Source organism: Oncorhynchus nerka, linkage group LG26, assembly GCF_034236695.1.
Source record: "Oncorhynchus nerka isolate Pitt River linkage group LG26, Oner_Uvic_2.0, whole genome shotgun sequence".
NCBI classification, from domain to species: domain Eukaryota; kingdom Metazoa; phylum Chordata; class Actinopteri; order Salmoniformes; family Salmonidae; genus Oncorhynchus; species Oncorhynchus nerka.
In genome coordinates, this window is record NC_088421.1 from 55,343,860 (window position 1) to 55,359,531 (window position 15,672).

The window sequence follows — 15,672 nt, forward strand, 5'->3', positions numbered from 1 at the left end:
CTCAACGGTCCCTCTTGTCTGTCCCCCTTGGTCTTACCTGGCACATTCCCCTCAGGTGAGCCTTGGCTTGGTGAATGTACTCCTCTGTAACACACACACACACACACACACACACACACACACACACACACACACACACACACACATACACACACACACACAGTAACATTCTCATGTGATTGGCTTTGTTTAAGATGTTTTTTTGTATATATAGGGTACATGGTCAGGAGGAAGAGAGGACAGAGAGACAGGGAGAGGACAGAGGGACAGGGAGAGGACAGAGGGACAGGGAGAGGACAGAGAGACAGGGAGAGGACAGAGAGACAGGGAGAGGACAGAGGGACAGGGAGAGGACAGAGAGACAGGGAGAGGACAGAGGGACAGGGAGAGGACAGAGAGACAGGGAGAGGACAGAGAGACATGGAGAGGACAGAGAGACAGGGAGAGGACAGAGGGACAGGGAGAGGACAGAGAGACAGGGAGAGGACAGAGAGACAGGGAGAGGACAGAGGGACAGGGAGAGGACAGAGAGACAGGGAGAGGACAGAGGGACAGGGAGAGGACAGAGAGACAGAGAGAGAACAGAGGGACAGGGAGAGGACAGAGAGACAGGGAGAGGACAGAGAGACAGGGAGAGGACAGAGGGACAGGGAGAGGACAGAGGGACAGGGAGAGGACACTAACTCACCTGTCCTGGGGGGAGGGGGGAGGCAGAGGGGGGAGGCAGGGCTTGGCTGGCACAGTCAGACAGAGACCCAGGAGGATACGAACACATAGAGTCTGGAGCTAACGCGCCGTCAACTACACACACACACACACACACACACACACACACACACACACACACACACACACACACACACACACACACACACACAGACACACACACACACAACATGAGTAACAACCGCACCCGGTATTCAAACTGACTCATGTTGACTCAGTATCAGTGAGGTCAGTGATGACTGGATGGATGAATGAATGAATGAATGAATGAATGAATGAATGAATGGATGGATGAATGAATGGATGGATGAATGGATGGATGAATGGATGGTATTCCCCCTCTGAAGGAAGCTGCTCTCAGTCATGCAGGAAGTAAATCCCCCTGTCTCATCAATGAACCCTATTCCCTATATATAGTGCACTACTTTAGACCAGAGCCCTATAGAAACCCTATTCCCTATATATAGTGCACTACTCTAGACCAGGGCCCTATAGAACCCTATTCTCTATATATATATATATAGTGCACTACTCTAGACCAGGGCCCTATAGAACACTATTCCCTATATATAGTGCACTACTCTAGACCAGGGCCCTATAGAACACTATTCCCTATATATAGTGCACTACTCTAGACCAGGGCCCTATAGAACCATATTCTCTCTATATATATAGTGCACTACTCTAGACCAGGGCCCTATAGAACCTTATTCTCTATATATATATAGTGCACTACTCTAGACCAGAGCCCTATAGAACCCTATTCTCTCTATATATATAGTGCACTACTCTAGACCAGAGCCCTATAGAACCCTATTCCCTATATATAGTGCACTACTCTGACCAGGGCCCTATAGAACCCTATTCCCTATATATAGTGCACTACTCTAGACCAGGGCCCTATAGAACCCTATTCTCTATATATAGTGCACTACTCTAGACCAGGGCCCTATAGAACCCTATTCTCTATATATATATATAAAGTGCACTACTCTAGACCAGGGCCCTATAGAACCCTATTCCCTATATATAGTGCACTACTCTAGACCAGAGCCCTATAGAACCCTATTCTCTATATATATATATATATAAAGTGCACTACTCTAGACCAGGGCCCTATAGAACCCTATTCCCTATATATAGTGCACTACTCTAGACCAGAGCCCTATAGAACCCTATTCTCTATATATATATAGTGCACTACTCTAGACCAGAGCCCTATAGAACCCTATTCCCTATATATAGTGCACTACTTTAGACCAGAGCCCTATAGAACCCTATTCTCTCTATATATATAGTGCACTACTCTAGACCAGGGCCCTATAGAACCCTATTCCCTATATATAGAGCACTACTCTAGACCAGAGCCCTATGGAACCCTATACCCTATATATAGTGCACTACTCTAGACCAGGGCCCTATAGAACCCTATTCCCTATATATAGTGCACTACTCTAGACCAGAGCCCTATAGAACCCTATTCTCTCTATATATATAGTGCACTACTCTAGACCAGGGCCCTATAGAACACTATTCCCTATATATATATAGTGCACTACTCTTGACCAGGGCCCTATAGAACCCTATTCTCTCTATATAGTGCACTACTCTAGACCAGAGCCCTATAGAACACTATTCCCTATATATAGTGCACTACTCTAGACCAGGGCCCTATAGAACACTATTCCCTATATATAGTGCACTACTCTAGACCAGAGCCCTATAGAACACTATTCCCTATATATAGTGCACTACTCTAGACCAGAGCCCTATAGAACCCTATTCTCTCTATATATATAGTGCACTACTCTAGACCAGGGCCCTATAGAACACTATTCCCTATATATAGTGCACTACTCTAGACCAGAGCCCTATAGAACACTATTCCCTATATATAGTGCACTACTCTAGACCAGAGCCCTATAGAACCATATTCTCTCTATATATATAGTGCACTACTCTAGACCAGAGCCCTATAGAACCCTATTCCCTATATATAGTGCACTACTCTAGACCAGAGCCCTATAGAACCATATTCTCTCTATATATATAGTGCACTACTCTTGACCAGAGCCCTATAGAACCCTATTCCCTATATATAGTGCACTACTCTAGACCAGAGCCCTATAGAACCCTATTCTCTCTATATATATAGTGCACTACTCTTGACCAGAGCCCTATAGAACCCTATTCCCTATATATAGTGCACTACTCTAGACCAGAGCCCTATAGAACCCTATTCCCTATATATAGTGCACTACTCTAGACCAGGGCCCTATAGAACCCTATTCTCTCTATATATATAGTGCACTACTCTAGACCAGGGCCCTATAGAACCCTATTCTCTCTATATATATAGTGCACTACTCTAGACCAGAGCCCTATAGAAACCCTATTCCCTATATATAGTGCACTACTTTAGACCAGAGCCCTATAGAACCCTATTCTCTATATATAGTGCACTACTCTAGACCAGAGCCCTATAGAACCCTATTCTCTATATATATATAGTGCACTACTCTAGACCAGAGCCCTATAGAACCCTATTCCCTATATATAGTGCACTACTCTGACCAGAGCCCTATAGAACCCTATTCTCTATATATAGTGCACTACTCTAGGTCAGAGCCCTATAGAACCCTATTCCCTATATATAGTGCACTACTTTAGACCAGAGCCCTATAGAACCCTATTCTCTCTATATATATAGTGCACTACTCTAGACCAGGGCCCTATAGAACCCTATTCCCTATATATAGAGCACTACTCTAGACCAGAGCCCTATGGAACCCTATACCCTATATATAGTGCACTACTCTAGACCAGGGCCCTATAGAACCCTATTCCCTATATATAGTGCACTACTCTAGACCAGAGCCCTATAGAACCCTATTCTCTCTATATATATAGTGCACTACTCTAGACCAGGGCCCTATAGAACACTATTTCCTATATATATATAGTGCACTACTCTTGACCAGGGCCCTATAGAACCCTATTCTCTCTATATAGTGCACTACTCTAGACCAGAGCCCTATAGAACACTATTCCCTATATATAGTGCACTACTCTAGACCAGGGCCCTATAGAACACTATTCCCTATATATAGTGCACTACTCTAGACCAGGGCCCTATAGAACACTATTCCCTATATATAGTGCACTACTCTAGACCAGAGCCCTATAGAACACTATTCCCTATATATAGTGCACTACTCTAGACCAGAGCCCTATAGAACCCTATTCTCTCTATATATATAGTGCACTACTCTAGACCAGGGCCCTATAGAACACTATTCCCTATTACCTCTAGACCAGAGCCCTATAGAACCATAGTGCACTACTCTAGACCAGAGCCCTATAGAACCCTATTCCCTATATATAGTGCACTACTCTAGACCAGAGCCCTATAGAACCATATTCTCTCTATATATATAGTGCACTACTCTAGACCAGAGCCCTATAGAACCCTATTCCCTATATATAGTGCACTACTCTAGACCAGAGCCCTATAGAACCATATTCTCTCTATATATATAGTGCACTACTCTTGACCAGAGCCCTATAGAACCCTATTCCCTATATATAGTGCACTACTCTAGACCAGAGCCCTATAGAACCCTATTCTCTCTATATATATATAGTGCACTACTCTTGACCAGAGCCCTATAGAACCCTATTCCCTATATATAGTGCACTACTCTAGACCAGAGCCCTATAGAACCCTATTCCCTATATATAGTGCACTACTCTAGACCAGGGCCCTATAGAACCCTATTCTCTCTCTATATATAGTGCACTACTCTAGACCAGAGCCCTATAGAACCCTATTCCCTATATATAGTGCACTACTCTGACCAGAGCCCTATAGAACCCTATTCTCTATATATAGTGCACTACTCTAGACCAGAGCCCTATAGAACCCTATTCCCTATATATAGTGCACTACTCTAGACCAGGGCCCTATAGAACCCTATTCTCTCTATATATATAGTGCACTACTCTAGACCAGGGCCCTATAGAACCCTATTCTCTCTATATATATAGTGCACTACTCTAGACCAGAGCCCTATAGAAACCCTATTCCCTATATATAGTGCACTACTCTAGACCAGAGCCCTATAGAACCCTATTCTCTATATATATATAGTGCACTACTCTAGACCAGAGCCCTATAGAAACCCTATTCCCTATATATAGTGCACTACTTTAGACCAGAGCCCTATAGAACCCTATACCCTATATATAGTGCACTACTCTAGACCAGAGCCCTATAGAACCCTATTCCCTATATATAGTGCACTACTCTAGACCAGGGCCCTATAGAACCCTATTCCCTATGTAGTGCACTACTTTAGTCCAGGGCCCTATAGAACCCTATTCCCTATATATAGTGCACTACTCTAGACCAGGGCCCTATAGAACCCTATTCCCTATATAGTGCACTACTCTAGACCAGGGCCCTATAGAACCCTATTCTCTATATATATATAGTGCACTACTCTAGACCAGAGCCCTATAGAACCATATTCTCTCTATATATATAGTGCACTACTCTAGACCAGGGCCCTATAGAACCCTATTCCCTATATATAGAGCACTACTCTAGACCAGGGCCCTATAGAACCATATTCTCTCTATATATATAGTGCACTACTCTAGACCAGAGCCCTATAGAACCCTATTCTCTCTATATATATAGTGCACTACTCTAGACCAGAGCCCTATAGAACCCTATTCTCTCTATATATATAGTGCACTACTCTTGACCAGAGCCCTATAGAACCCTATTCCCTATATATAGTGCACTACTCTAGACCAGAGCCCTATAGAACCCTATTCTCTATATATATATATAGTGCACTACTCTAGACCAGAGCCCTATAGAAACCCTATTCCCTATATATAGTGCACTACTTTAGACCAGAGCCCTATAGAACCCTATTCCCTATATATAGTGCACTACTCTAGACCAGAGCCCTATAGAACCCTATTCTCTCTATATATATAGTGCACTACTCTAGACCAGGGCCCTATAGAACCCTATACCCTATATATAGTGCACTACTCTAGACCAGAGCCCTATAGAACCCTATTCCCTATATATAGTGCACTACTCTGACCAGAGCCCTATAGAACCCTATTCTCTATATATATAAAGTGCACTACTCTAGACCAGGGCACTATAGAACCCTATTCCCTATATATAGTGCACTACTCTAGACCAGGGCCCTATAGAACCCTATTCTCTATATATATATAGTGCACTACTCTAGACCAGGGCCCTATAGAACACTATTCCCTATATATAGTGCACTACTCTAGACCAGAGCCCTATAGAACCCTATTCTCTCTATATATATAGTGCACTACTCTAGACCAGAGCCCTATAGAAACCCTATTCCCTATATATAGTGCACTACTCTAGACCAGGGCCCTATAGAACCCTATACCCTATATATAGTGCACTACTCTAGACCAGAGCCCTATAGAACCCTATTCCCTATATATAGTGCACTACTCTAGACCAGAGCCCTATAGAACCCTATTCTCTCTATATATATTGTGCACTACTCTAGACCAGGGCCCTATAGAACCCTATTCCCTATATATAGTGCACTACTCTAGACCAGAGCCCTATAGAACCCTATTGTCACGACGTCGGCCGAAGTCGAGGGGGTCTACGTCACCGGCCTTCTAGCCACCGCCGATCCACTTTTCATTTTCCATTTGTTTTGTCTTAGTCTTACCACACCTGGCTTCACTCAACCAATTACCTGTTTACTATATTAACCCTCTGTTCCCCAGGTATTGTGAGTGATTGTTTACTATATTAACCCTCTGTTCCCCAGGTATTGTGAGTGATTACTATATTATCCCTCTGTTCCCCAGGTATTGTGAGTGATTGTTTACTATATTAACCCTCTGTTCCCCAGGTATTGTGAGTGATTGTTTACTATATTAACCCTCTGTTCCCCAGGTATTGTGAGTGATTGTTTACTATATTATCCCTCTGTTCCCCAGGTATTGTGAGTGATTGTTTACTATATTAACCCTCTGTTCCCCAGGTATTGTGAGTGATTGTTTACTATATTAACCCTCTGTTCCCCAGGTATTGTGAGTGATTGTTTACTATATTAACCCTCTGTTCCCCAGGTATTGTGAGTGATTATTTACTATATTAACCCTCTGTTCCCCAGGTATTGTGAGTGATTGTTTACTATATTAACCCTCTGTTCCCCAGGTATTGTGAGTGATTGTTTACTATATTAACCCTCTGTTCTCCAGGTATTGTGAGTGATTGTTTACTATATTAACCCTCTGTTCCCCAGGTATTGTGAGTGATTGTTTACTATATTAACCCTCTGTTCCCCAGGTATTGTGAGTGATTACTATATTAACCCTCTGTTCCCCAAGTATTGTGAGTGATTACTATATTATCCCTCTGTTCCACAGGTATTGTGAGTGATTGTTTACTATATTAACCCTCTGTTCCCCAGGTATTGTGAGTGATTACTATATTAACCCTCTGTTCCCCAGGTATTGTGAGTGATTGTTTACTATATTAACCCTCTGTTCCCCAGGTATTGTGAGTGATTGTTTACTATATTAACCCTCTGTTCCCCAGGTATTGTGAGTGATTACTATATTATCCCTCTGTTCCCCAGGTATTGTGAGTGATTGTTTACTATATTAACCCTCTGTTCCCCAGGTATTGTGAGTGATTGTTTACTATATTAACCCTCTGTTCCCCAGGTATTGTGAGTGATTGTTTACTATATTAACCCTCTGTTCCCCAGGTATTGTGAGTGATTGTTTACTATATTAACCCTCTGTTCCCCAGGTATTGTGAGTGATTGTTTACTATATTAACCCTCTTATCCCCAGGTATTGTGAGTGATTACTATATTAACCCTCTGTTCCCCAGGTATTGTGAGTGATTGTTTACTATATTAACCCTCTGTTCCCCAGGTATTGTGAGTGATTGTTTACTATATTAACCCTCTGTTCCCCAGGTATTGTGAGTGATTGTTTACTATATTAACCCTCTGTTCCCCAGGTATTGTGAGTGATTACTATATTAACCCTCTGTTCCCCAGGTATTGTGAGTGATTGTTTACTATATTAACCCTCTGTTCCCCAGGTATTGTGAGTGATTGTTTACTATATTAACCCTCTGTTCCCCAGGTATTGTGAGTGATTGTTTACTATATTAACCCTCTGTTCTCCAGGTATTGTGAGTGATTACTATATTAACCCTCTGTTCCCCAGGTATTGTGAGTGATTACTATATTAACCCTCTGTTCCCCAGGTATTGTGAGTGATTACTATATTAACCCTCTGTTCCCCAGGTATTGTGAGTGATTGTTGTATTTTCGGTCCGTCATTGTGTGCTTGTTTTGTTACTTTGTACATTTGTTAATTTGAGTAAAAGTACGTTGATTACTCATATCTGCTGTCCTGCGCCTGACTCTCTACACCAGCTACACACAGGACCCATTACACCTATTCCCCAATTGGGCTCTGGTCTAAAGTAGTACCACTATATAGGGAATAGGGCTCTGGTCTAAAGTAGTACCACTATATAGGGAATAGGGCTCTGGTCTAAAGTAGTGCACTAGATAGGGAATAGGGCTCTGGTCTAAAGTAGTGCACTAGATAGGGAATAGGGCTCTGGTCTAAAGTAGTGCACTAGATAGGGAATAGGGCTCTGGTCTATAGTAGTGTTCTATATAGGGAATAGGGCTCTGGTCTAAAGTAGTGCACTAGATAGGGAATAGGGCTCTGATCTATAGTAGTGTTCTATATAGGGAATAGGGCTCTGGTCTATAGTAGTGTTCTATATAGGGAATAGGGTCTAAAGTAGTGCACTATATAGGGAATAGGGTCTAAAGTAGTGCACTATATAGGGAATAGGGCTCTGGTCTATAGTAGTACCACTATATAGGGAATAGGGCTCTGGTCTAAAGTAGTACACTATATAGGGAATAGGGCTCTGGTCTAAAGTAGTGCACTATATAGGGAATAGGGCTCTGGTCTAAAGTAGTACACTATATAGGGAATAGGGCTCTGGTCTAAAGTAGTGCACTATATAGGGAATAGGGCTCTGGTCTATAGTAGTGCACTATATAGGGAATAGGGCTCTGGTCTATAGTAGTGCACTATATAGGGAATAGGGCTCTGGTCTATAGTAGTACACTATATAGGGAATAGGGCCCTGGTCTATAGTAGTGCACTAGATAGGGAATAGGGCTCTGGTCTAAAGTAGTGCACTATATATAGGGAATAGGGCTCTGGTCTAAAGTAGTGCACTAGATAGGGAATAGGGCTCTGGTCTAAAGTAGTGAACTATATTGGGAATAGGGCTCTGGTCTAAAGTAGTGCACTATATATAGGGAATAGGGCTCTGGTCTAAAGTAGTGCACTAGATAGGGAATAGGGCTCTGGTCTAAAGTAGTGAACTATATTGGGAATAGGGCTCTGGTCTAAAGTAGTACACTATATAGGGAATAGGGCTCTGGTCTAAAGTAGTGCACTAGATAGGGAATAGGGTGCCATATGGGAGTCACCATATCAGTCACAACACAGTATAAAGTTGGGTCAAATTGAGGTGTTGATGTTGGTCACTACTCACCTGGAGAGAGAGGTAGGACGTCGAGGGTTCTAGGAGACAGCGAGGGAGAAGACACTGCAAGGACACAGTACGTCAGGTAACACATGCAGACACACAGACTCACGCAGGCACACAGAGTCACGCAGGCACACAGAGTCACGGACACACAGAGTCACGGACACACAGAGTCACACAGGCACACAGAGTCACGGACACACAGAGTCACGGACACACAGAGTCACAGAGTCACAGACACACAGACTCACGGACACACAGACTCACGCAGGCACACAGAGTCACGGACACACCTTGTCACGGACACACAGAGTCACAGAGTCACAGACACACAGACTCACGGACACACAGACTCACGCAGGCACACAGACTCACGGACACACAGAGTCACGGACACACAGAGTCACAGAGTCAAAGACACACAGACTCACGGACACACAGAGTCACAGACACACAGAGTCACGGACACACAGACTCACGGACACACAGAGTCACGGACACACAGAGTCACGGACACACACGCAGGCACACAGAGTCACGGACACACAGAGTCACGGACACACAGACTCACAGACACACAGAGTCACAGACACACAGAGTCACGCTCACAGACTCACTCAGTACACACAGAGTCACGGACACACAGAGTCACGGACACACAGACTCACGGACACACAGACTCACGGACACACAGAGTCACGGACACACAGAGTCACGGACACACAGACTCACGGACACACAGACTCACGGACACACAGACTCACGGACACACAGACTCACGGACACACAGACTCACTGACACACAGAGTCACGGACACACAGACTCACGGACACACAGACTCACGGACACACAGACTCACGGACACACAGAGTCACGGACACACATGTTCCTCCACTGTTGGAGCTAGAAACAGAAGCATTTTGCTAAACTTTGTACGCTACCAATGATCTTTGATTTGACTCACGGACACACACACACTCACTCAGTATGTAGGTGGGAGGTCTTGAGAAGCCGAAAACAGGGGCTTGAACGAGCTGCAGCTCTGAGCCATCTGTAGAGACACAGAGCACAGGTCTCTCTCTCACACACAGAGCACAGGTCTCTCTCTCACACACAGAGCACAGGTCTCTCTCTCACACACAGAGCACAAGTCTCTCTCTCACATACAGAGCACAGGTCTCTCTCTCACACACAGAGCACAGGTCTCTCTCTCACACACAGAGCACAGGTCTCTCTCTCACACACAGAGCACAGGTCTCTCTCTCACACACAGAGCACAGGTCTCTCTCTCACACACAGAGCACAGGTCTCTCTCTCACACACAGAGCACAGGTCTCTCTCTCACACACAGAGCACAAGTCTCTCTCTCACACACAGAGCACAAGTCTCTCTCTCACACACAGAGCACAGGTCTCTCTCTCACACACAGAGCACAGGTCTCTCTCTCACACACAGAGCACAGGTTACTCTCTCACACACAGAGCACAGGTCTCTCTCTCACACACAGAGCACAGGTTACTCTCTCTCTCTCTCCCTCCCTCCCCTCTCTCTCTCCTCCCCTCCCTCTCTCCCTCCCTCCCTCCCCCCTCCCTCTCCCTCCCCTCTCTCCCTCCCTCCCTCTCCCTCCCTCCCTCCCTCCCTCCCTCCCTCCTCTCTCTCTCTCTCTCTCTCTCCTCCTCTCCCTCCCTCCCTCCCTCCCTCCCTCCCTCCCTCCCCTGTCTCTCTCTCTCTCTCCCTCCCTCCCTCCCTCTCCTCCCCCTCCCCCCTCTCTCTCCACAGATGGACTATCTGAAACATCTCCATTGAAAGTGCTTTATGAGTCCAGCATTAACTCTTCATCGTGGGGAAACCAGCCCATAATATCATCATCATCATCATCATCATCATACTTACTGCTACACGAAGAGATGAAAGTAGCAGTCCCAAACCCAGGAATGTAAAAGAGAGAAGGAGCGATCTGGACAAGTCTGGGAGGAGGAGAAGAGAGAGTCACGGCCGAGAGGGGAGGAGAACCAGCACAACCTATAGAGACACAACACAAAAAAATATATTCAGTTTGATTTATTCAGGTCCATTTAAAAAAAAAAAAAAAGCCAAGAACATCAATACCTAAACTAAAGGTTAGGATTCATCACTTCTGAACCCCATGTTCCTTTATTACAGCCACACGACCTCACTGTAGAGGACCTGAAGTAAAGACAGTCAATACCTAGAGTGATAAGATAAGTCCGGGGCGTCGAGAGTGAAGGAGTGTACACTTCAGGGATAAGAGAGAGAGAGATGATGGAGTGTACACTTCAGGGATAAGAGAGAGTGATGGAGTGTACACTTCAGGGATAAGAGAGAGTGATGGAGTGTACACTTCAGGGATAAGAGAGAGTGATGGAGTGTACACTTCAGGGATAAGAGAGAGTGATGGAGTGTACACTTCAGGGATAAGAGAGAGAGTGATAAGGAGTGTACACTTCAGGGATAAGAGAGAGTGATGGAGTGTACACTTCAGAGATAAGAGAGAGTGATGGAGTGTACACTTCAGGGATAAGAGAGAGTGATGGAGTGTACACTTCAGGGATAAGAGAGAGTGATGGAGTGTACACTTCAGGGATAAGGGAGAAGGTAGAAACAGAGTTGGTTCTTACCTCTGATGGGAGAGTCTGTCTGGGTCTCTCTCTTCCTCTGTCCGTCCACAGGCTCTGTCGCTTTCTTCCTCTGTCCGTCACCAGGCTCTGTCGCTCTCCTCTTCCTCTGTCCGTCACCAGGCTCTGTCGCTCTCCTCTTCCTCTGTCCGTTACCAAGCTCTGTCGCTCTCCTCTTCCTCTGTCCATCACCAGCCTCTGTCGATCTCCTCTTCCTCTGTCCGTCACCAAGCGCTGTCAGGGACAACATCACAGAGGACACTGTTGTTTCAATCAACCAATCAATCAACTGTTGCTGACGTCATACCTCTATATGAGAGGGCCGTTGTGAGTGCAGGCTTCTGCCACGGCCAAGCAGAAACAACAGCTCATTGTGAGTGCAGGCTTCTGCTACGGCCAAGCAGAAACAAGAACACCTTTATTTAACCAGGTAGGCTAGTTGAGAACACCTTTATTTAACCAGGTAGGCTAGTTGAGAACACCTTTATTTAACCAGGTAGGCTAGTTGAGAACACCTTTATTTAACCAGGTAGGCTAGTTGAGAACACCTTTATTTAACCAGGTAGGCTAGTTGAGACCACCTTTATTTAACCAGGTAGGCTAGTTGAGAACACCTTTATTTAACCAGGTAGGCTAGTTAGGAGAACACCTTTATTTAACCAGGTAGGCTAGTTGAGAACACCTTTATTTAACCAGAGAACACCTTTATTTAACCAGGCTAGTTCAACACCACAGGTAGGCTAGTTGAGAACACCTTTATTTAACCAGGCTAGTGGAGCAGGTAGGCTAGTTGAGAACACCTTTATTTAACCAAACACCTTTATTTAACCAGGTAGGCTAGTTGAGAACACCTTTATTTAACCAGGTAGGCTAGTTGAGAACCACCTTTATTTAACCAGGTAGGCTAGTTGAGAACACCTTTATTTAACCAGGTAGGCTAGTTGAGAACACCTTTATTTAACCAGGTAGGCTAGTTGAGAACACCTTTATTTAACCAGGTAGGCTAGTTGAGAACACCTTTATTTAACCAGGTAGGCTAGTTGAGAACACCTTTATTTAACCAGGTAGGCTAGTTGAGAACACCTTTATTTAACCAGGAGGCTAGTTGAGAACACCTTTATTTAACCAGGTAGGCTAGTTGAGAACACCTTTATTTAACCAGGTAGGCTAGTTGAGAACACCTTTATTTAACCAGGTAGGCTAGTTGAGAACACCTTTATTTAACCAGGTAGGCTAGTTGAGAACACCTTTATTTAACCAGGTAGGCTAGTTGAGACACCTTTATTTAACCAGGTAGGCTAGTTGAGAACACCTTTATTTAACCAGGTAGGCTAGTTGAGAACACCTTTATTTAACCAGGTAGGCTAGTTGAGAACACCTTTATTTAACCAGGTAGGCTAGTTGAGAACACCTTTATTTAACCAGGTAGGCTAGTTGAGAACACCTTTATTTAACCAGGTAGGCTAGTTGAGAACACCTTTATTTAACCAGGTAGGCTAGTTGAGAACACCTTTATTTAACCAGGTAGGCTAGTTGAGAACACCTTTATTTAACCAGGTAGGCTAGTTGAGAACACCTTTATTTAACCAGGTAGGCTAGTTGAGAACACCTTTATTTAACCAGGTAGGCTAGTTGAGAACACCTTTATTTAACCAGGTAGGCTAGTTGAACACCTTTATTTAACCAGGTAGGCTAGTTGAGAACACCTTTATTTAACCAGGTAGGCTAGTTGAGGACAAGTTCTCATTTACAATTGCAACCTGGCCAAGATAAAGCAAAGCAGTTCGTCACATACAACAACACAGAGTTTACCCAGGGTAAGGGTAGCCAGGTGGAAAGCACGGCCAGCCGTAGAAAAATGCTTATTGAAATTCTCAATTATAGTGGATTTATCAGTGGTGACAGTGTTTCCTATCTTCAGTGCAGTGGGCAGCTGGGAGGAGGTGCCTTATTCTCCATGGACTTTACAGTGAAAAATCTTCAGTGCAGTGGGCAGCTGGGAGGAGGTGCTCTTATTCTCCATGGACTTTACAGTGTTTCCTATCTTCAGTGCAGTGGGCAGCTGGGAGGAGGTGCTCTTATTCTCCATGGACTTTACAGTGTTTCCTATCCTCAGTGCAGTGGGCAGCTGGGAGGAGGTGCTCTTATTCTCCATGGACTTTACAGTGTTTCCTATCCTCAGTGCAGTGGGCAGCTGGGAGGAGGTGCTCTTATTCTCCATGGACTTTACAGTGTTTCCTATCCTCAGAGCAGTGGGCAGCTGGGAGGAGGTGCTCTTATTCTCCATGGACTTTACAGTGTTTCCTATCTTCAGTGCAGTGGGCAGCTGGGAGGAGGTGCTCTTATTCTCCATGGACTTTACAGTGTCCCAGAACCTTTTTGAGTTAGTGTTGCAGGAAGCAAATTTCTGCTTGAAAAAGCTAGCCTTGGCTTTTCTAACTGCCTGTGTATATTGGTTTCTAACTTCCCTGAAAACTTGCATATCACGGGGGCTGTTCGATGCGAATGCAGAACGCCATGGGATGTTTTTTGTGCTGGTTAAGGGCAGCTGGAGAGAACCAAGGGCTATATCTGTTCCTGGTTCTAACTTTCTTGAATGGGGCGTGTTTATGGTGAGGAAGGCGTTTAAAAAAATAAATAATAATAAGTCAAGAAGCAACAACAAGTTTATTAAAGTCTTTAATACGCCGAGCCTTTTATATCTGAATGAGGCGCGTTTACCTCTCTGTGTCTCGCAGTTCTGTTTCTGGTCGCCTGGCTCGGCCACAGCTGTCGGTATGGCAACCTCACCTACACACCACACCAGACAGAGGAAGGGAGAGATTTGACTCTGGGGACCTGGCGTCACCGGGTATAGAAACACAACCGCTAGAACAGACAGACGGTGTCACCCGGGTATAGAAACACAACCGCTAGAACAGACAGACGGTGTCACCCGGGTATAGAAACACAACCGCTAGAACAGACAGACGGTGTCACCGGGTATAGAAACACAACCGCTAGAAAAGACAGACGGTGTCACCCGGGTATAGAAACACAACCACTAGAACAGACAGACGGTGTCACCGGGTATAGAAACACAACCGCTAGAACAGACAGACGGCGTCACCGGGTATAGAAACACAACCACTAGAACAGACAGACGGCGTCACCGGGTATAGAAACACAACCACTAGAACAGACAGACGGTGTCACCCGGGTATAGAAGCACAACCGCTAGAACAGACAGACGGTGTCACCGGGTATAGAAGCACAACCGCTAGAACAGACAGACGGCATCATAGAAACACAACCACTAGAACAGACAGACGGCACCATAGAAACACAACCATTAGAACAGACAGACGGCATCACCGGGTATAGAAACACAACCACTAGAACAGACAGACGGCATCATAGAAACACAACCACTAGAACAGACAGACGGCATCATAGAAACACAACCACTAGAACAGACAGACGGCATCATAGAAACACAACCACTAGAAGAGACAGACTGCACCATAGAAACACAACCACTAGAACAGACAGACGGCATCACCAGGTATAGAAACACAACCATTAGAACAGACAGACGGCATCACTGGGTATAGAAACACAACCACTAGAACAGACAGACGGCATCATGGAAACACAACCACTAGAACAGACAGATGGCATCATAGAAACACAACCGCTAG

General features: G+C 44.8%; 1 protein-coding gene across 1 annotated transcript in view; it reads right to left on the reverse strand.

The window, feature by feature from the left end:
* Nucleotides 1–591: 591 nt before the first annotated feature.
* Nucleotides 592–15,672, reverse strand: part of LOC135564962 (uncharacterized) — a 38,368-nt gene continuing 23,287 nt past the window's right edge. Inside the window, exons 5-10 of the mRNA XM_065011040.1 lie at nt 14,714–14,782; nt 11,996–12,226; nt 11,250–11,378; nt 10,339–10,407; nt 9,362–9,415; nt 592–801 (exon numbers count right to left, since the gene is read on the reverse strand). Coding sequence (XP_064867112.1) covers nt 680–801; nt 9,362–9,415; nt 10,339–10,407; nt 11,250–11,378; nt 11,996–12,226; nt 14,714–14,782 — 674 coding nt within the window. The 3' untranslated portion in view covers nt 592–679. The remainder of the gene's footprint in view (nt 802–9,361; nt 9,416–10,338; nt 10,408–11,249; nt 11,379–11,995; nt 12,227–14,713; nt 14,783–15,672) is intronic.